The sequence below is a fragment of the Pseudophryne corroboree genome, chromosome 2 (assembly GCF_028390025.1).
Source record: "Pseudophryne corroboree isolate aPseCor3 chromosome 2, aPseCor3.hap2, whole genome shotgun sequence".
NCBI lineage: Eukaryota > Metazoa > Chordata > Amphibia > Anura > Myobatrachidae > Pseudophryne > Pseudophryne corroboree.
In genome coordinates, this window is record NC_086445.1 from 58,635,663 (window position 1) to 58,658,703 (window position 23,041).

Genomic DNA, 23,041 nt, shown 5'->3' on the forward strand with positions numbered 1-23,041 from the left:
ATTACGTATAAGGACGCTACTACTATGGGGGGGCATTACGTATAAGGACGCTACTACGTTAGGGGGGGCATTACGTATAAGGACGCTACTACTATAGGGGGACATTACGTATAAGGAGGCTACTAATACTGGGGGGCATTACATATAAGGACGCTACTACTGGGGGGGGCATTATGTATAAGGACTCTATTACTTCTGGGGGGCATTATGTATGAGGACGGTGCTACTACTACTGGGAGGGCATTACATGTAAGGATGCTACTACTACTGGGGGGGCATTATGTATAAGGACGGTACTACTACTGGGGGCACATTATGTATAAGGATGCTACTACTACAGGGGTGGCATTACGTATAAGGACGCTACTATTACTGTTGGGGGGCATTACATATAACTGCTACTACTACTGGGGGGCATTACGTATAAGGACGCTACTACTACGGGTGGGGCATTACATATAAGGATGCTACTATTACTGTTGTGGGGCATTACATATAACTGCTACTACTACTGGGGGGGCATTATGTATAAGGACACTACTACTATTGGGGGGGCATTATGTATTAGGACGCTACTACTACTGGGGGGGCATTATGTATAAGGATGCTACTACTACTGGGGGGGCATTATGTATAAGGATGCTACTACTACTGGGGGGGCATTATGTATAAGGACGCTACTAATACTGTTGGGGAGCATTACATATAACTGCTACTACTACTGGGGGGGCATTATGTATAAGGACACTACTACTATTGGGGGGGCATTACGTATATGGACGCTACTACTACGGGTGGGGCATTACGTATAAGGACGCTACTACTACGGGTGGGGCATTACGTATAAGATGAATAAGATTGTGCTACATTGTGGCGTAATTTTAAATGGGGGTACTATTGTGTGGCCATGCCCCTTAGTTATGAGACCACACCACTTTTCCCGATGCACAACAAAGGAATATGGGAGGGCGCAAAATTCATAGTTTGCAGGGGGGCGCCGAACACCCTAGCACCGGCCCTGGCCACCAGTAGCAAAAGTACACCACGGCCACTGACACTATCTGCAGGGAGGGGAACAGCGCTGATATGGAGGGTACTTGCAGGCAGCGAGTCGCCGCCCGCAGCTCCTCTCCCACCTACACACCATACCTGCCGCCTGACACCCACACCCCAGGGAGAGGGCGCTAGCTCAGGCACCGCTAGATCAGCATCTGCAGCATACAGACAAGGGCTGCCATGCTCAGCGGCAAGCGGTGCGGAGCATGTGCAGCGGGACAGCGCCAGGACGGGACACGCACTAATCAACATTGCTGCCGGAGCTCCCTCCGTCTGCAGCCTAAGGACGCGCGCCGCACCTCTCCAGGGAAACACCATGCCTGCCCGCCCACAGGGCTCCGGACGCTTACCTATGCTCCGCGATCACAGCAGCTGACGCTGCCATGCAGGATGGAGGAATGACGCCCGTCAGACGGGGCGGACAGTGTGCGGCGGAACGGGGCCAGGAGGGAATACTGACCACGACCCATTGCTGCTGGGTCTGAGCTCCCTCCCTCTGCAGTCACCATCTCACAGCAGCAGCCTGGAGGTTAGTGGCCACCACGACCCGCACATCCTTACCTCAGGGTAGGGCGAGTGGGGCACGTGCCCTGGGCGCCCAGGCAGGCCCAGGAGAGGGGGGGCGCCGCCGGCGTCCAGGGCATCATGCCCCACTCGCCCCGTTAACCCTAAATGTGAGGGGAGGAGAGAGCGCAGCGTCTCTCCCTCCCCTCACCGCCGCTGGGAGCACTAGCAGCGCTGCCAGCAGCGATGCCGTGTCCGGTCTCCGGCGCTAGCCAATCAGGGCTTGCGGACCGGCTCCTGATTGGCTGCTGTAACTGGCACTGTGGGGCACTGTAACTGGCACTGTGGGGCATGTAACTGGCACTGTGGGGCATTGTATCCAGCACTGTGGGGCATTTTATCCAGCACTGTGGGGCACTGTAACTGGCACTGTGGGGCACTGTAACTGGCACTGTGGGGAATGTAACTGGCACTGTGAGGCATGTATCTGGCACTGTGGGGCACTGTAACTGGCACTGTGGGGAATGTAACTGGCACTGTGAGGCATGTATCTGGCACTGTGGGGCATGTATCTGGCACTGTGGGGCATGTATCTGGCACTGTGGGGCATGTATCTGGCACTGTGGGGCATGTAACTGGCACTGTGGGGCATGTATCTGGCACCGTGGGGCATGTATCTGGCACCGTGGGGCATGTATCCGGCACCGTGGGGCATTGTATCCGGCACCGTGGGGCAATGTATCCGGCACTGAGTGGGGCATTGTATCCGGCACTGAGTGGGGCATTGTATCCGGCACTGAGTGGGGCATTGTATCCGGCACTGAGTGGGGCAATGTATCCGTCACTGAGTGGGGCAATGTGTCCGGCACTGAGTGGGGCATTGTATCCGGCACTGAGTGGGGCATTGTATCCGGCACTGAGTGGGGCATTGTATCCGGCACTGAGTGGGGCAATGTATCCGGCACTGAGTGGGGCAATGTAACTGGCACCGTGGGGCAATGTATCTGGCACCGTGGGGCAATGTATCTGGCACCGTGGGGCAATGTAACTGGCACTGTGGGCCATTTTCAGTGGCCACACCCCTTCTGGAGCATAGCCACACCCCTTCTGGTGTGTGGCCACGCCCATTTTTCGCAGCGCCCCTGGACCCCTCCCCATCCCCCGCACCTGCCCCTCCACCACCCGTGGCACCCCCACCCACTGCGCCTTCGGACCCCCTACCCCACCCGCAGTGTCTTCCAAACCCCTCCCCCATCTGTAGCAGCCCCTCCCCCATCCGCCACACCCCGCATCTGGCTCTCCCCGGCCCGCTGCACCTTTGGATCCCCTACCCCACCCACGCAGCAGGCCCTTCCCAATCCGCATCGCCTACACCATTCGCAACAGCACCGCACCCGCCACTCCCCCACCCATGTTACCCCCGCATCCACCCCTCCCCCACCCACCGCGCCCCCTGGACACCTCCCCCATCCACTGCACACCCGCACCCACCCCTTCCCCATCTGCAGCGCCTTCGGAACCCCTCCTCCATCCGCAACAGCCCTGCAGCTGCCATCCCCCACTTGCGACACCCCTGCTCCTACCCCACTCACAGCGCCTTCATACCCCCTCCCCCATCCGCGGTCCCCACTCCCCAAACCCCTTCCTGTTGCAAGGGACTACGCCCCCTTCACCATCGGACGCCCTATCATTGTGCAATATTCAAACACTAACAAAACTAGGAATGCAGGTAATACTCCATATATTGAACCCCAGAAAGGCGTGCAGGGGTTAAGGGGGCGTAGCCCCTTCCGACGGTGTGAAGAGCGCCCGTAGGGCGCGATGAAGCACCTAGTGTAGCTATATTTGTTAACTTAACCCATCTGGAAATTATAACCTTTTAGAAAACTTGAGGATTCTGTTTCAGGGTTGTGCTGAACAGCAGATTTTCAGGGTGGGGTTTTTGATAAGATTAAGAGGCTGATTGGACACTGCCATGCACCTGCGTGCTTCTTTTGCCAGTGTATCGTGTGCGACTTTATGTTTATACTACTACAAGTCCTTCCATCGGTCTCACCATAGAAACTTGCACCCATGCTAGGTGCTAGGTGCAGAATTTCCATCAGGGTATGGCCTCCAGTGTGGGCTATTAAGCACCTGAGTACGCAATCAGTTCAGTGATATAGGGATATAGGGATGGATATCTATGTTCCTTATTTAATGTAAGCATTTTTCCCATCAATTGCGGATTTCCGATGGTTGCCAGCCATCGGATGCAGCTTTCCGATGCTCATCTGATGGCTAGCTGCTTCTGTGCAGCTGTGGACACCGGGCAATGTTCTCCGCAGCTCAGCTAATGTGTACATGAGCAAAGATCTGAATGCTGTGTACCATCGAATGGTTGCTAGTAGCCATCACATCGATGGATTTGATGTGGGAAGCTCGCCAGTCATCTGGTGGTGGACTTCTGATGTCCATACCTACTATAGGATGAACCATCTCTATGCACTTGAATAGCCACTTCCCAGTCACTGCCCAGCACATTCCCAAGACACCAAGAGGTCTCAAATGCAACTGCACATCTGTGCGTGCACACCGGGCGATGCATGTGCTGTGCCATTGTGTAGCAATGCGCAGTTGAAGAACATCGCGCTGCATTTCCTCCCACTCAGAATCAGGCTCTGAGTGCTTAAATTCCAGATAGATTAGTTGATGTTACATTGCTTCATTTAGTCTATGCTGATAGAAGACTTTTGCTCTGCAACGTGCCAATTATTCTATAATGCTATGGAACACAGAATCTCTGAGAGGAGGTGAGATGTCTGGGTAATGCTATTTGCATGTAACGTCCTCTTTGACTTCCACTTTATTTGCATTTTATTCCTAGAAAATACAACCTTGAAATCTCTCCAACTCCGCTCATTTCTCTAGAGAGGCTGCTTCTCGTGTGCTACCCAGAGGGCCCTATCCTTTACTAATGAGGCCAGGCAAGGCGGACGCAGTATATCTCTGTGTGGGTGATGTGGGGCATGCCCTTAAAGACACCTGTGAAGCGATGACTCAATGGGCTGCCATGGAAATATTACTACCCAGAAGCCTGTTCTTCCTTTGGACAGCTCTATCTGCGTATCATTTCCTGAAAGTGTAGCATGTAGTATAATCTGTTGCCATCCCCTTTAAATATCAAATGGAAATCTGCTTTAATGCTGCAGAATAGGGCTGCCCGTCAATCATCCATAGTTACAAACCATTGATGGTTTAATGGCATTATTAGATCGTTTCACCATTGATGGCTGAAAACCAATGGTTCTCCACCATCGATGGTACAGAGCCCCCTAATGTTTTTTTTCTCCCTCTAGTTAGTGCTGGGAGACTAGTTCCGCCCCTGATACACCAATGAAGCCCAGCCCCCAGGTTCTGATTGGTCCACGGGCCAGTCAGTGAAAGAGCAGGGATGACCAACGGTGGGTTAAACATGGCTTGCATGGCCCCTCCCTAAGTGCAAAAGGTTGGCACAGCTAGCAAAGTATAAAGGTGGGTACACACTAGACGATGTGCTCGGTGATGACATTGCCTAGTGTTTCCCCTCCCAGGCCGCCCGACGCCGGGCATACACACTGTGCGATATCACTAATGATATCGCTCAGTGATGTCATGCCGCGGCCGGCCGGAGCATGCAGCTTTGGACGATGAGTCCAGATTGAGCTGCATGCACGGCTGAGACTGAAGGTCATTAACGGCCCACATCACTCGACAGTGGCATACACACTGGGTGATATAGTAAACTATATCGCTCAGGAGGGAGAAAATTAGTGATTTAGTTCACTATATCGCTACATGTGTACCCACCTTTAGAATTGTTTGATGATCATGCACAGCTGACAAATACAAAATACAAATTGAGTAATCACCCAATTCATCTGCAAACCCGGCACTTTGGTGCAAACCTTCCACTAAAGCTTAGTAACAGGCCAGACACTGGCTTTCATATCTAACGTGCACTAGACAGATAGAATGGTACAAACCCATATATTACAGTTCTGCAGGTAACGTGATTATGCGCTCACTTTGTCACCGTTAGAAGATTAAATTTCTGTACTATAAACCTCCGAGCTGGCTCACAAACCCTCCGTCCATCATTTACGAAGTTGTTCAAGATTCAATAACATCCCACATTCACTGCACCCTGCAGACATGGCAGGCTGGTGACTACTTGTATAATTCAATAACAGCTCCGTTTCCCAAACTGCATCCATTCCTTTTCCTTCTCAGGCGTCCACATGACAGCCAGTGCGGAAGAATATAATATTCATACTTTGCATTAAATAAAAAACAGATTGACAGATGTGCATTTTTTTAAAGTCTTGTTAAGGTAAAATGTTCGATATTGCTCCTCTTATTCTTAGATAAGAGAACCCCCAAACAACCCCCCCCCCCCTTCCCCCACCTCAACTGGTGGCCCACTATGCCCTTGTCAAGTCCATCTTTAAATGCAAACAACTGATGGTCCCTCTTTGGTGCTTAATGTTGATATCTTGAAAACATCATAAACACCATCAGTAGTGATCATTGATGGTTAACCCATACCTACCAGGTATCCTTGGTTTTCCATGTAATTACATTGCATCACATTATAGCTCTTGCATTTTGAGTTAAGCATCAAACATTACATTAGAACATTACATTGTCTAATGGCACAGTCTCAGACGTTACCTATGAAACCTTCTGAAGAGCGGACAAGTTGCCTAGGGCAACTAAATCAGCTCCTAGCTCGCATTTATCAAGTATATTCTATAAAATGGTAAAAGCTGATTGGTTAATAACTTCTCCTCTTCTCCCGTCTTTAGAAGGTTACTTCCTTCCATTCTACCACATACAGTTATACTGTGATATAAACGTATCACCTGTAGCAATCAGGTATCACTCTCTGTGCCGTCAGATCTTCATGAGCGCTACACAGCCCATGGCTGACTGATATTACTATTGTCCCAGAGGATAGCCACCATTATATTACGTACCATGTCGGTGACCAGTCGGCCTGAGAAGACGCAGACTGTTATATGCTCCCTACAAATATGCTAACTTGGATTCCAGGATTAGGGACAGGTTCCAGCCTAACAAAGAAAAAGGCCAAAACAAACTAGATCTGTAGTCTTATTCAACAGCTTCTCAACAATGGGATAAGTCAGGCAATTTGTCAAGCAGCCAACATGCCTTGGCACCGCCTGAAGAATCCCTGGAGAAACAGTGGAGGCAAAGTTGGTGGAGCCAATGCAAGTTGTGATAAGTTTCTACTGTATGTAAAAATGTTTCAGTTTGGCCTAGTAATTTCCCTAAAACATCATAGTACAGTGAGTGTGGCATTTTTCTAAATATAGCTTATTTCCAACTTAATCATGAAGGCAACTTACAGTAACTTCAAAAATAGGCACGTTTAGCTGGGGGTATAATGCGCATATAATACATCCAACAGCAGGAGAGGTCACACGTATCGGCTCAAAGATGGTGCTAGTAAAGGTCCGTGCTTCCCTACGGAGCTCAGAAAGATAATTATTTGTAGCGTATGGAATCCCTCATTGGCCAGAGAGCTGTTTTAACCCATAATGCAATATCCTCCAGGCTCATGTCTTGGGATCCACTAGAAGTGGGATGGTGACAATTAGGAATAGAATTATAAAAGCTAATGGTGAGGATTTGCGTTTGCCCAGGAGGAAGGAGAGTGGAATCATCTTAAAATAATGTATAATCTGTGAAAAAATTCCAACCACAAACAGTGCATTCAATATCCAAATTATTTTTCAGGCTCCCCAGGCGTTAGTGATGTCTTAATGTCTGCTCTCCAACCAAAGCATCTGTAACGTGTTACATATTAGCCACACAGCAGGGTCTGTTTCTGAGCAAAGCAAGTCATGTACCTGGACAAACCATGCAATGCAAGTGGTATAAATAGGTGTAAAGTTTCTTTTGCATGCAGGGCAAATAATGTCTGCTTTTGCATGCAGCCCAAAAAGTGTGGGAGAGCTTTATTTTTACACTGCAATTTAGATTTGGGTTTAGATCATAACTACTCTCCTGCAACTGCTGGGAAGCTCCAGAATTTGCGAGGAGTCCACCAGAGCCCCGAAGCAGTAGGTGGTCCTCCCAGATCCCGCCCACTTCCTAATTAAATGGGCAGTGGGCGACAATGTCGGAAAACAGTGGTCTGTGGGGAGGAGGCGGGGCCATTATGACTTGATTCTCAGAATATTGTGGCATGTTGGCCCCTCTGCCCCACCATGGACGTTTTTTTCTCTGAAGGGGTGGAGCTTAATGTTGCAAAGTGTCCACCCTGCCCCATCATATATTATCTGCATCTGTGAATGCAGGCAAGTATGGTTTGGACACACCCCTCTCACATCTAAATCTCTCAGCAAACTTTACATCTGCCCCCCTGCAGTGCAGCATGATTTTACCCCGGTGCAGTTACTTGCTCTTCTCGATTTGCTCCCACCTAAGAATCAGCCCCACAATCTCATTAAACTCCTACCACTCATGATTTAAGGTCAGGTTATAAAACATGGCTGTGTTCCATAGACTCCGCTTACCTTACGTAGAGAGATCGCTTTTGGTTTGTTTTCAAAGAGCCAGACCCAGAACTCATGCTGTGACTCATCATCTGCTCACGCAGGTCATGGATTTTCGCCTCAAATCGAGCGTACTCTGTCAAAATAAATGAAAGCAGAAGTGTTATAAAGTGTCTCCCAAGTGACCCAGACGTAACTATAAAGAAAAACTGTAAAAATTATACAGGTTGATGTAACATGAGAAAGTAGAATTCAAAACGGTCTAATGAATAATAGACCCCTCTCACGCAGACAAGTGTTCTCAACCTTGGTCCTCAGGATCCAAAACAGGTCCCTTTTGCCAGATCAACTATCCGGCGCATAGGTGGCGGTTTCAAAGGTGGGGCTGCAGCGCAGGCCAAAATTCAAATCGGGGAGCTGCACCAACTGCCACCAACTGTCAAACGCACAGGTGGCGGCTCCAGAGATGGGGTTGCAGCGCAGGCCAAAATTCAAATCGGGGAGCTGCACCAACTGCCACCAACTGTCAGGCGCACAAGTGGCGGCTCCAGAGGTGGGGCTGCAGCACAGTCCAAAATTCAAATCGGGGAGCCGCACCAACTGCCATGAACGGTCATCCCAAGCTGTCTCACTGGCAGTTGGTGCGGCTCCCCTATTTGAACTCTGGACTGCACTGCAGCCCCACCTCTGGAACCGCCACTGTTCATTACTCACTGACACCTTAATGATTACTTCACTTCTAACAAATGGCAGGGATGGGCTCCTATTGGTGTCCCTGTCCATGCGAGTGTATGTTAATTAATACATCCAGACAATCTTACATTTTGTATTATCGTGATAAATTGGGATAAAAAAATTATAATTTTCGGATCTGGAACCCTGAAATGAATAAATCTGCCTTTCAGGGTGTACAAGGACGGTTCATTATAATGTATGAGTGACAAAAAATATTTTTTATCATTTACGATTTAGGCAACAATTATTTCTAAGTAAAAGAAAAATCCATTTTTATAAGCTCTCTTAGGACTCTTCACGTTAGTGTATGGAATATGCAAGAGACCATAATGAATAGAGCGGTCTCACACGATGTACCCCTGCAGTTCTCACAGACTGTATGGAATGACTATTAGGAACCGTATTGTGGCATTAGTATGCATTGGGTTCCGTGAGTGAGTCGATAGCGCCTGCATGTTCTGTGCTCATTAGGATCAGCAGCAGAAGGTGCAGCGTCCTGCAGTGCACTGCATGTACTACAGAAGAACAGCACATTAGCATCTACATGAATACCAAACAGGATCTATCATCTCTGTGAAAGTTCCTAATCTGTTCAGCAAATGGTATGCAAAGCCCTATGGAGAAGAAAATGTTCCTTCTCTGCCTCTGGTACAGCTGGGATCAGTAGTGCACTCACACCGAGCAATACGCAGCCCTTCCCACACCACTCCCCCCCTGCTCCCAGATGGTGATAGATCTACAGTAAAAAGATCGACCCCTAATGGGCGACTTGCAAAAGGCTGGCAGAGTCAAAAGGTCAACAGATAAAAGGTCAACAGATAAAAGGAAGACAGTGCTTAAGGTCTACACACATATGGTTGACACAAGTTTTTTTTTACATTTTTTCAACTTTTTCATCATTTACCATCTACGTGGTCTACAATTGGGAATAGTAACCTCGCACGAAGTGTGGTGACTGAAACGAACCAGCGAGGGGACACGTTTCAAGCAATATGGCTCTGATATGGTGAACCATACAAAATGACACCAAAACCCCCCCCAAAAAACATGTATCAACCATTTTCATGTCAACTTTTTGACTCTGTCGACCTTTTCTACTGTCTCCATTTTCCATGTCAATCTTTTGATCCTGTCAACATTTTTGCATGTCGACCATTTGATGTTTACTTATTGACTGTCTATCTTTTTACTGTAGATCTTTTGAACCACACCCCTCCTCCCAGACAGCCAGTTCTCACCTTGTACTCATAAAGTACCAACCAATCAGCTCCTACGGTAACTGTCTGTAGCATGGCAGCTACGAGTTGATTGGTTGGTACTTGATCTCTCTCCACTTTATCTCTCTCAAATCTTTGATAAATCTGGGCCCATAAGATAGCAAAAAAAACAAGAAATGCCTGCAAGGTGCACTGAAAAGTCCAGTTATTGAGCAGAATATATTTAAATTACGTTATTCTGTATTATTCATAAATTGATTAATACGTATATACAAACAAATAAAGATTCTTAGGGGGGAATTCAAATGTTTGAAAAGTCAGTTGGGTGTCTGTTTATTCCTATCTAATAGACAGGAAAAAATAGACAACCAACCGACTTTTCAAACATTTGAATTCCCCCCTTAATGCTTATAAGGAAAATGCATAGAAACTATCAATGTCTAGTCAAGTCAGTCGCAATAAAAAAAACAAATTATTGAGTAAAACCAAGAACTATCTACGTATCATGGACATACTGTATTATGAACCCGATTCAGGTTGGATTGCAAATTCTGCTAAGTAGTAGAACTTGCAACCCATTGGATCGCATGCTGGGGGCCGCCCATCGCAGGACAAGGCCTCCCAGCATGCTGACGCACCCCCCCCCCCCCCATTGATCAGGGGTAGCCTCCTGCTGGCACAGTCTGGTCGAGCCTGCAGGAGACCCGCCACCATTTTTCTGACTGCAGCGGCTGCATGTGACATCACGCAGCCACCCTGATCACACCCCCGTCACGCCCACCGTTTCCCCGTCGTCACCCCCGTTTCTTCATCGCAGCCCGCGCAACGCTCTGTCTCCGCTTGGAAACAGAGCGTTGACCCCCCCCCCCCAAAAAAAACGAAAGAAAAAAAAACGCCTCTGCCTAATTGACAGGCAGAAGCGTTTACATTTTCTGCATGCACCCTCATCCTTTTTGTCATTTTTGCGGTTGGATTGCTTACTGCGATCCAACCTGAATCAGCCCCTATGTACAGAAATGGCGTCACATGACTTCTTCCACCTAACGGTTACATACGTCGCTGTCCCTCTTCTTCTCCAACAGGACTAAATAACAGGGATATGGTCATTAGGTCGACCACACTTAGGTCGACAGTCATTAGGTCGAACGCTATTGGTCGACATGTATTAGGTCGACATAGTCATTAGGTCGACATGAGTTTTTCACAAATTTTTCCACCTTTTTTTTCACTTTTTCATACTTTATGATCCATGTGGACTACGATTGGGAACAGTAACCTTGTCCGAAGCTCGTGAGCCATGCGAGGGGACACGGTGCACTAATTGGGGATCCCGGTCACTTTACGGAGAAAACTACACCCAAAAAAGTGACAAAAACTCACGTCAACCTTTTTCCATGTCGACCTAATGCATGTCGATCAATAGTGGTCGACCTAATGACTGTCGACCTACTGTAAGTGTGGTCGACCTGATGGCCCATACCTAAATAACACTCCCACTCCTGTTATAGGAGGATCCTGCTGGTAACAAAATAAGGTAAGAATAACCCCTCAATGGGGGTCATTCCGAGTTGATCGCACGCTGCCGATTTTCGCTGCGCTGTGATCAGGTCTCTACTGCACATGCAAAGCGGAAAAAAGTAAAAAATACCGCAGTGAGTCCCGTGATAATTACGCCAGCTTCAGGGGATTTGATACTTCTGCACAGCTTTCTCTGCCCCAAGGCAAAGAAAGCTGTGCAGGGAGCCGTAAGTGTGATCAGCTCTGTGTGTCAGATAGCCGCTGCTGCCGCAATGACCGCCGGTGCAGTAAAGTGATGCTGCAAAGCGGCAGCTCACTTTACAGTACCGGAGGTCACAATGACCGGCAGCTCGCACCGGAGCACTGATTACTGCTGTTGAGTATGATGGGCGGTATGGGGGGGCGCGGTGCAAGGGGGGGGGGTCATCGCAACAGGGAGGGGGGCACTGGTGGTAGCGATGTCGGATGGCTGTGCATGTGGAGCACACAAACGGGGTATTTTTCACCGCAGGGACAGAGCTTTCTCACAAGCTCTGTCCCTGAATGCGATTAGTGATACATCCATGCCATGTCATCAATAATCGCACTGCGAGTTTGGACAATTTTATTACCTTATGTGATAATTCGGCCCCTAAGTGTATGTAACAGTGAGTACGATGGTACAAACATACTACTGCTGAATAAACCACACCACTGGTTAAGCCCTGGGCTGTTTAGTGCATTTGGTAAAATCACTGGTGTATATTTTTACTCTACTTCTTACCATCATCAAGTAGCAAACTCATGTCAACACATATTGCCTCAATAATTCTCTTTTGTCAAATAATTTGCTAAAGTATTTTATTTTTTGTGACTTCCCATACCATTGGTAGACCATTATACCGCTCGGTGCAAACACTTCCAGAAGAATTAGGTCCACATTACATACACAGGGGGTCATTCCGAGTTGATCGCTCGCTAGCAGTTTTTGGCAGCCGTGCAAATGCTATGCCGCCGCCCACTGGGAGTGTATTTTAGCTTTGCAGAAGTGCGAGCGGTTGTATCGCAGAGCGCCTGCAAACATTTTTTGTGTAGTTTCAGAGTAGCTCAAAACCTACTCAGCACTTGCGATCACTTCAGACTGTTCAGTTCCGGATTTGACGTCACACACCCGCCCAGCGTTCGCCCAGCCACGCCTGCATTTTTCCTGACACGCCTGCATTTTCCTGCACACGCCCTGAAAACGGTCAGTTGACACCCAGAAACGCCCACTTCATGTCAATCACTCTGCAGCAACCAGTGTGACTGAAAAGCTTCGCTAGACCCTGTGCAAAACGGCATCGTTCGTTGTGCCAGTACGTCGCGCGTGCGCATTGCGCCGCAAACGCATGCGCAGAACTGCCATTTTTTAGCCTGATCGCTGCACTGCGAACAAATGCAGCTAGCGATCAACTCGGAATGACCCCCACAGTCCCCATGTTTGCTAAAGAACTGAATGAATGAGGGGCATAGCTATTAACTGGGTGTGGTATGGAGGGTCGACAAGAGTTAGGTCGACAGTGTCTAGCTCGACCACTATTGGTTATCAGTAAGTAGGTCAACATGGGTTCTAGGTCGACAGGGACTCTAGGTCGACATGTACTAGGTCGACATGAGTTTTTCACTTTTTTTGGGTGTAGTTTTCTCCATACAGTGACTGGGAACCCCAATTAGTGCACCGTGTCCCCTCGTATGGCTCGCTTCACTTCGTCCCAATTGTAGTCCACGTGGATCGTAAAGTATGAAAAAGTTTTAAAAAATAATAAAAAAGTTAAAGGCTCATAGCGACCTTTTGTCATGTCGACCTAGAACATGTCGACCTAGAGTCCCTGTCGACCTAGAAACCATGTTGACCTACTTACTGTCAACTAATGGTGGTCGACCTAGACACTGTCGACCTAGAGATACGCTATTAACAATCGGGAATTGGTCCTGATAATTCACACTTCTTATTGTGGCAATAAAGAATGAAGTGTCACTCCAATACATCACGTTAAGGCCCAGATTTATTCAGCCTTGGAGAGTGATAAAATGCACGGAGATAAAGTACCAACTAACCAGCGCCTAACTGCCATGTTACAGGCTGTGTTAATAAGAGCTGATTGGCTGGTAGTTTATTACTGTGCTAATTATTACTCTCCAAGGCTTGATAAATCTGGGCCTCAGGGAGAGGGTTCCTGAATCAGGCCATATTATTGCAATACGCTGGTTGGAGCATGTGCGCCGTCATATTACTTTATTGGGGTCATTCCCAGTTGATCGCTCGCTGCTGATTTTCGCAGACCAGCGATCAGGTAAAAAACCGTCAAAACTGCGCATGCATATGCACCACAATGTGCAGGCGCGTCGTACAGGTACAAAGGGGATCGTGCTGGGCGATGGATTTTGCGAAAATTCCATTCGCACAGCCGATCGCAAGGAGATTGACAGGAAGAAGGCGTTTATGGGTGTCAACTGACCGTTTTCTGGGAGTGTTTGGAAAAACAGGCGTGTCCAGGCGTTTGCAGGGCGGGTGTCTGACGTCAATTCCGGGACCGGTCAGGCTGAAGTTATCGCAGCGGCTGAGTAAGTCCAGAGCTACTCAGAAACTGCACAAAACTTTTTCGTCCTGCTCGGCTTCACACGCGTTCGCACACTTGCAAAGCGAAAATACACTCCCCCGTGGGCGGCGACTATGCGTTTGCACGGCTGCTAAAAGTAGTTAGCGAGCGATCATCTCGGAATGACCCCCAATGTGCCTGAGATTAACGTGGATGCATGTGGATACACCTGACCACTGCTTTCCGATGTGTTATATGGTCCTGCTACTCTGCAGGATATTGATCCTGCCTCTGATCTCGGCTTCAGAGCTTGTTTAATAATGGATTAAGCTATCGCTGAGAGAGAATCTTTTTCTCTAGATCAGTGGGTTGTTGTTTTTTTGGAAGTCTTAAAATTTTCAGAAAACATCAATAGTAGTTTTATTTCACCTGATAAAGTGGAACCAAAGCGTGATTTTTGTTTTTTTATGAAATTGCAAGAAAGTGATTTACAAACTAATGATATATTTTTTAATACCATAAAGAAAAAATGTGTGTTCCCTGCTTCTGCATTCATTCACCTAGTTTTCATTTAAAAGAAATAATGCGAATTGCGTCAATGAAAAATCTTTATTTGCAGAGGCAGACCACATTAATTAATAAATGCGCCCCCCCGTGCCCTGCATAATAGGTTTCCCATTATTAATCTGTATTATTATCTGGTTATTACAGGTGATTACCAGACAATGGGGGTCATTCCGACCCGTTCGCACACATCGGTTTATCGCTGCGGTGCGAACGGTTCCCTAATGCACATGCGCGGTGGCCGCACTGCGCGTACGTGACGTTGCCCGGCGACATGGCGCGTCCTACGATGGAAGCGGTCGCAGAGCCGACCGCAAAGAAGATTGTCAAGAAGAAGGCGTTCCTGGGCGGATCCGAACCGTTGGCAGCCATTTTTGGGGAGTGGTAAGGAAAACGCAGGCGTGTCCAGAAGAACGGAGGGCGGATGTCTGACGTCAAAGCCGGCTCCAGCATCGCAGAGATCGTGGCACAGGGTAAGTATGTCCAGGGCTGGTCTTGTTCTGCTTGAAATTTTTTTAGCTTAGCAGGGCTTCACAAGCGATCGCAGCCCTGCTAAGCTAACATACACTCCCCATAGGCGTGGACTAGTTGATCACAGCAGCAGCAAAAAGTTGCTGGCTGCGTTCAAATCGGAATGACCACCAAAAGCTGCTAAGAAGCCACAGCCTTAGAAAGTGGTGTCCTCTCTTTTAAACATGAATTTATAGGGGTGCGGATTATTAGATATACACTAAGAAGGTCTACAGTCAATAGGTCTACCCAGTGGTGGATTTCTCACTAGGCAAATGAGGCATGTGCCTAGGGGCAACACTTGCTGGGGAGCGTGGCACAGCAGGCTGATGAGGCCAGGCGATCCTTTTTTTTGTCATTACGACTTATTTTGCAGCTTACAGGAGTGGGACAGGTATGGGTCAGTAGGACAACCACACTTAGGTCAACAGTCATTAGGTCGACCACTATTGGTCGATATGCATTGGGTCGACATGAGCAAGGTTGACATGGAAAAAGGTCGACATGAGTTTTTTTTAAACTTTTTTTTGGTGTCGTTTTCTTTGGAAAGTGACGGGGAACCCCAATTAGTCTACCGTGTCTCCTCGCATGGCTAGCGAACTTCGGGCAAGGTGCCTCGCTGCGCTACCGCTGCGCTCGGCACAGGTTACTATTCCCAATCGTAGTCCACGTGGATCGTAAAGTATGAAAAAGTTCAAAAAATGAAAAAAAAAATGTGAAAAACGCATGTCGACCTTTTTCAAGGTCGACCTAGTACATGTTGACCTAGTGACCATGTTGACCAATAATGGTCAACCTAATGACCTTATCCCAGTGGGAAAAAGGGCAGCAAATTTTGGTCCGGTATCTGGTAGTAGGGTGAGGTTGGCTACTTTGGTGGTCTAAAGGCATCCGGACTGACCCCAAAATGAAGGTGGCAGTGACATGATGGGAGGGCAGCCAACAATGTACCTATGGGCGGCCTGACCCCTAAATCCGCCCCTGGCTCTACCACTAATGGTAGACATGCTATTAGTCAACAGGATCAAAAGGTCGACATATAATAGGTAGACAGTAGGAAAAGTCAACAGGCTGAAAAGGTCGATAGGGTCCAAAAGGTCGACAAGAAAATGGACAAAAAAGTTAGACACAATTTTTTGGGGGGGTCTTTTGTCACTTTTCTGCCACAAACAATCCCAATTAGTGTACTACGTTAAATAGTTTGTGACACGGACCTAGGGGCTTAAAGGAAAGGTCCTCTCCACGAAGGGAAACTAGACGCTACCCCCCCACCCCCACCCCCGCCACTCTTGGCGCCTCTGTGCCTACTATCCCAGTATGTCCATATGACTCCCGAATTTGGGGGGTCCACTGTAAACCCAGGAGACCTGGTCAGACACCTGCATCCTGCACAAATCTTAGTGATGGGAATAATGGGTCATTTGACATGATGGCCTGATTTGCGGCATTGCACCTCAGAGGCCATGACATGATATGCCATGCCCGGCCCCCCTACTATGGATACCTGCATCTCCCAACCCCCTACTATGGACACCTGCATCTCCCCAACCCCTACTATGGACATCTGCATCTCCTCACCCCCTACTATGGACACTTGCATCTCCCCACCCCCTACTATGGACACCTGCATCTCCCCACCTCCTACTATGGACACCTGCATCTCCCCACCCCCTACTATGGACACCTGCATCTCCCCACCCCCTACTATGGACACCTGCATCTCTCCACCCCCTACTATGGACACCTGCATCTCCCCACCCCCTACTATGGACACCTGCATCTCCCCACCCCCTACTATGGACACCTACATCTCCCCACCCCCTACTATGGACACCTGCATATCCCCACCCCCTAATATGGACACCTGCATATCCCCACCCCCTACTATGGATACCTGCATATCCCTACCCCCTAATATGGACACCTGCATCTCCCCACCCCCTACTATGGACACCTGCATCTCCCCACCCCCTACTATGGACACCTACATCTCCCCAACCCCTACTATGGACACCTGCATCTCCCCACCCCCTACTATAGACACCTGCATCTCCCCACCCCCTACTATGGACACTTGCATCTCCCCACCCCCTACTATGGACACCTGAATCTCCCCACCCCCTACTATGGACACCTGCATCTCCCCACCCCCTACTATGGACACCTGCATCTCCCCACCCTCTACTATGGACACCTGCACCTCCCCACCCCCTACTATGGACACCTGCATCTCCCCACCCCCTACTATGGACACCTGCATATCTCCACCCCCTACTATGGACACCTGCATCTCCCCACCCCCTACTATGGACACCTGCATCTCGCCACCCCCTACTATGGACACCTGCATCTCCCCACCCTCTACTATGGACACCTGCATATCCCTACCCCCTAATATGGACACCTGCATCTCCCCACCCCCTACTATGGACACCTGCATCTCCCCACCCCCTACTATGGACACCTGCATCTCCCCACCCCCTACTATGGACACCTGCATCTCCCCACCCCCTACTATGGACACCTGCATCTCCCCACCCCCTACTATGGACACCTGCATCTCCCCACCCCCTACGATGGACACCTGCATCTCCCCACCTGGAACTCTACATATGAATTCAGCTTAATACAATCACTTGCAGTATATAATTTTTTGTGCATTCTTTCTCTGCGTATGATTGTGCGCAAATGTGTTCAGCTGTAAATGAGACCCTTATGGACAGTACTTTGGAATCCATAAAGTATTACTAAAACAAGAACTGTAACAATTATAAATATGCTGAATTTATATTCTCCGTCCAGGTTCTAGAGCAAAACTCTGCCCAGCACAAACTCCCTGTTTTATGACTCTTCTTCCAGTAATACTGTAGATAACCAAGGTAACCAGGACTGACTTTATTTATTGGCTTTTTGTAATTGCCAGCAAGGTGCACAGCAGCGACAGACAATCTATGTATTCCTTCAGATAATGGCTGTAAAATGTTGAGTTTCTAATGTAAGGAAAGTGCATGAAAATGGTTGTAAAAATAAAAACCAATTTTCCCATAATTGTCCACTTTCCCGGTTGCACCGGGATACTCCCAGAGTCTTTCTGGAAGAGCAGGGCACACACCTTCCAGATCAGGAAAGGGCAAGTGACTAGCGGTGTAAACCAGGGAGGGTCCAGCAAAGCTGAAGGGACTTCACTGATCCCCAGTGCCGACTATAGGCAAGATATCGGCAATGCCGTCTCAAGACCATGCTGCCTAGAGGGGGAAATGCTTATTAAGCAGAGTTCAGCCGCTATCTCGGTCTGTGGGGACAGAGGTAAAGAGCACAAAGTGGGGAAGGCCAGAGAAATAAGTCTCTCCAACATTAACCCTTTGTTACATAGGGAGAAGCAGTTGTAGAGTCTTTCACCGCTTCATAAATATACCTCAGAGAGAGAGAGAGAGAGATCAGATGGGGAGGGAAGAAACAGGAGGAGAGAGCGGACAGGGGAGATACTGTACACTGTAGCAGATAGGATGAGAGAGACAAAATACAGTAGATGAGGAGAGAGACAGAGCAGATAGGGCGAGAGGTAGAGCAGACGGCGGAGAGAGCAGATATAGGGAGAGACATAGCAGATAGGGTGGAGAGAGACAGCAGATGGGGGAGAGGACAGATAGGGGAGAGAGACAGCAGATGAGGGAAGAGAACAGATAGGGTGAGAGAGAGAGCAGATAGGGTGGAGAGAGACAGCAGATGGGGGAGAGCAGATAGGGGAGAGAGACAGCAAATGAGGGAAGAGAACAGATAGGGTGAGACAGACAGCAGATGAGGAAAGAGAACAGATAGGGTGAGAGAGACAGCAGATGAGGGAAGAGAACAGATAGGGGAGAGAGACAGCAGATGAGGGAAGAGAACAGATAGGGGAGAGAGACAGCAGATGAGGGAAGAGAACAGATAGGGTGAGAGAGAGAGCAGATAGGGTGGAGAGAGACAGCAGATGGGGAGAGAGCAGATAGGGGAGAGACACAGCAAATGAGGGAAGAGAGCAGATAGGGTGAGAGAGAGTGAGCAGATAGGGGTAGAGGTAGAGCAGACAGGGGGAAAGATAGCAGATAGGGGGGAGAGGGAGCAGATAGGAGAGAGATAGCAGATAGAGGAGAGATAGCAGATAGGGGGGAGAGAGAGCAGATATGGGGAGAGAGCAGATAGGGGGATAGATAATAGATAGGGGGTAGAGATAGCAGATAGGGGGAGAGATAACAGATAGGGGGAGAGATAACAGATATGGGAGAGATAACAGATAGGTGGGAGATAGCAGATGGGGGGAGAGATAGCAGATAGGAGAGAGAGCAGAATATGTGGGAGAGATAACAGATGGGGGAGAGATAACAGACAGGGGAGATAGCAGATAGGTGGGAGATAGCGCAGATAGGTGGGAGAGATAACAGATAGGGGGAGAGATAACAGATAGGTGGGAGATAGCGCAGATAGGTGGGAGAGATAGCAGATGGGGGAGAGATAACAGATGGGGGAGAGATAACAGATGGGGGAGAGATAACAGATAGGTGGGAGAGATAGCAGATGGGGGAGAGATAGCAGATGGGGGAGAGATAACAGATGGGGGAGAGATAGCAGATAGGAGAGAGAGCAGATAGGTGGGAGAGAGAGCAGATGGGGGGGAGATAGCAGATAGGGGGAGAGAGAGCAGATGGGGAAAGATAGCAGATAGGTGGGAGAGATAGCAGTTGGGGAGAGAGATAGCAGATAGGTGGGAGAGATAGCAGTTGGGGAGAGAGATAGCAGATAGGTGGGAGAGCTAACAGATGGGGGAGAGATAGCAGATGGGGAGAGAGATAGCAGATGGGGAGAGAGATAGCAGATAGGTGGGAGAGCTAACAGATGGGGGAGAGATAGCAGATGGGGAGAGAGCAGATGGGGGAGAGATAGCAGATAGGTGGGAGAGATAACAGATAGGGGGAGAGATAACAGATGGGGGGAGAGATAGCAGAAGGGGAGAGATAGCAGATGGGGAGAGATAGCAGATAGGAGGAGAGAGATAGCAGATGGGGAGAGATAGCAGATGGGGAGAGAGATAGCAGATGGGGAGAGATAGCAGATGGGGAGAGAGATAGCAGATGGGGAGAGATAGCAGATGGGGACAGAGATAGCAGATGGGGAGAGAGATAGCAGATGGGGAGAGAGATAGCAGATAGGTGGGAGAGATAACAGATAGGGGGAGAGATAACAGATAGATGAGAGAGATAACAGATAGGGGGAGAGATAACAGATAGGTGGGAGATAGCAGATGGGGGGAGAGATAACAGATGGGGGAGAGATAGCAGATGGGGAGAGAGCAGATGGGGGAGAGATAGCAGATAGGTGGGAGAGATAACAGATAGGGGGAGAGATAACAGATGGGGGGAGAGATAGCAGATGGGGAGAGAGATAGCAGATAGGTGGGAGAGATAACAGATAGGAGGAGAGATAGCAGATGGGGGAGAGATAGCAGATGGGGGGAGAGTTAGCAGATAGGAGGCGAGAGATAGCAGATAGGAGGCGAGAGATAGCAGATAGGAGGAGAGAAAGCAGATAGGAGGAGAGAGATAGCAGATGGGGAGAGATAGCAGATAGGAGGAGAGAGATAGCAGATGGGGAGAGATAGCAGATGGGGAGAGAGATAGCAGATGGGGAGAGATAGCAGATGGGGAGAGATAGCAGATAGGAGGAGAGAGATAGCAGATGGGGAGAGATAGCAGATGGGGAGAGAGATAGCAGATGGGGAGAGATAGCAGATGGGGACAGAGATAGCAGATGGGGAGAGAGATAGCAGATGGGGAGAGAGATAGCAGATAGGTGGGAGAGATAACAGATAGGGGGAGAGATAACAGATAGGTGAGAGAGATAACAGATAGGGGGCGAGATAACAGATAGATGAGAGAGATAACAGATAGGGGGAGAGATAAAAGATAGGTGGGAGATAGCGCAGATGGGGGGAGAGATAGCAGATAGGTGGTAGAGATAACAGATAGGGGGAGAGATAACAGATAGGTGGGAGATAGCAGAGGGGGGAGAGATAACAGATGGGGGAGAGATAGCAGATAGGAGAGAGAGCAGATAGGTGGGAGAGAGAGCAGATGGGGGGAGAGATAGCAGATGGGGAGAGATAGCAGATAGGTGGGAGAGATAGCAGTTGGGGAGAGAGATAGCAGATGGGGAGAGAGATAGCAGATAGGTGGGAGAGCTAACAGATGGGGGAGAGATAGCAGATGGGGAGAGAGCAGATGGGGGAGAGATAGCAGATAGGTGGGAGAGATAACAGATAGGGGGAGAGATAACAGATGGGGGGAGAGATAGCAGATGGGGGAGAGATAGCAGATAGGTGGGAGAGATAACAGATAGGGGGAGAGATAACAGATAGGGGGAGAGATAGCAGATGGGGGAGAGATAGCAGATAGGTGGGAGAGATAACAGATAGGGGGAGAGAGCAGATGGGGGAGAGATAGCAGATGGGGAGAGATAGCAGATGGGGAGAGAGATAGCAGATGGGGAGAGAGATAGAAGATGGGGAGAGAGATAGCAGATAGGTGGGAGAGATAACAGGGGGAGAGATAACAGATGGGGTAGAGATAGCAGATGGGGGAGAGATAGCAGATGGGGGGGAGAGAGAGATAGCAGATAGGGGGAGAGAGATAGCAGATAGGAGAGAGATAGCGCAGATAGGGGGAGAGATAACAGATAGGGGAGAGAGATAGCAGATAGAGGAGAGAGGGCAGATAGGGGGGAGAGATAGCAGATAGGAGGGGGAGAGGGCAGATAGGGGGAGAGAGCAGATAGGGGGATAGATAGCAGATAGGGGGTAGAGATAGCAGATAGGAGGGGGAGAGATAGCAGATAGGTGGGAGATAGCGCAGATAGGTGGGAGAGATAACAGATGGGGGAGAGATAGCAGATGGGGGGAGAGATAGCAGATAGGTGAGAGAGATAACAGATAGGGGGAGAGATAACAGATAGGTGGGAGATAGCGCAGATAGGTGGGAGAGATAACAGATAGGGGGAGAGATAACAGATAGGGGGAGAGATAACAGATAGGTCAGAGATAGCAGATGGGGGAGAGATAGCAGATAGGAGAGAGAGCAGATAGGTGGGAGAGAGAGCAGATAGGTGGGAGAGAGAGCAGATAGGTGAGAGAGATAACAGATAGGGGGAGAGATAACAGATAGGGGGAGAGATAACAGATAGGGGGAGAGATAACAGATAGGTGAGAGAGATAACAGATAGGGGGAGAGATAACAGATGGGGGGAGAGATAGCAGATGGGGGAGAGATAGCAGATAGGTGGGAGAGATAACAGATAGATGAGAGAGATAACAGATAGGGGGAGAGATAACAGATAGGTGGGAGATAGCGCAGATAGGTGGGAGAGATAACAGATAGGGGGAGAGATAACAGATAGGGGGAGAGATAACAGATAGGTCAGAGATAGCAGATGGGGGAGAGATAGCAGATAGGAGAGAGAGCAGATAGGTGGGAGAGAGAGCAGATAGGTGGGAGAGAGAGCAGATAGGTGAGAGAGATAACAGATAGGGGGAGAGATAACAGATAGGGGGAGAGATAACAGATAGGTGAGAGAGATAACAGATAGGGGGAGAGATAACAGATAGGGGGTAGAGATAACAGATAGGTGGGAGATAGCGCAGATAGGTGGGAGAGATAACAGATAGGGGGAGAGATAACAGATAGGTGAGAGATAGCAGATAGGGGGAGAGATAACAGATGGGGGAGAGATAGCAGATAGGAGAGAGAGCAGATAGGGGGAGAGATAGCAGATAGGTGGGAGAGAGAGCAGATGGGGGGAGAGATAGCAG

The 23,041-nt window shown here is 48.9% G+C and overlaps 1 protein-coding gene across 1 annotated transcript in view; it reads right to left on the reverse strand.

Annotated features, from left to right (window-relative positions):
• The window catches only part of DLG2 (discs large MAGUK scaffold protein 2), a 1,975,700-nt gene that overhangs the window by 184,512 nt on the left and 1,768,147 nt on the right, over nt 1-23,041 (reverse strand). The window contains exon 14 of the mRNA XM_063950647.1: nt 8,124-8,238. Coding sequence (XP_063806717.1) covers nt 8,124-8,238 — 115 coding nt within the window. The remainder of the gene's footprint in view (nt 1-8,123; nt 8,239-23,041) is intronic.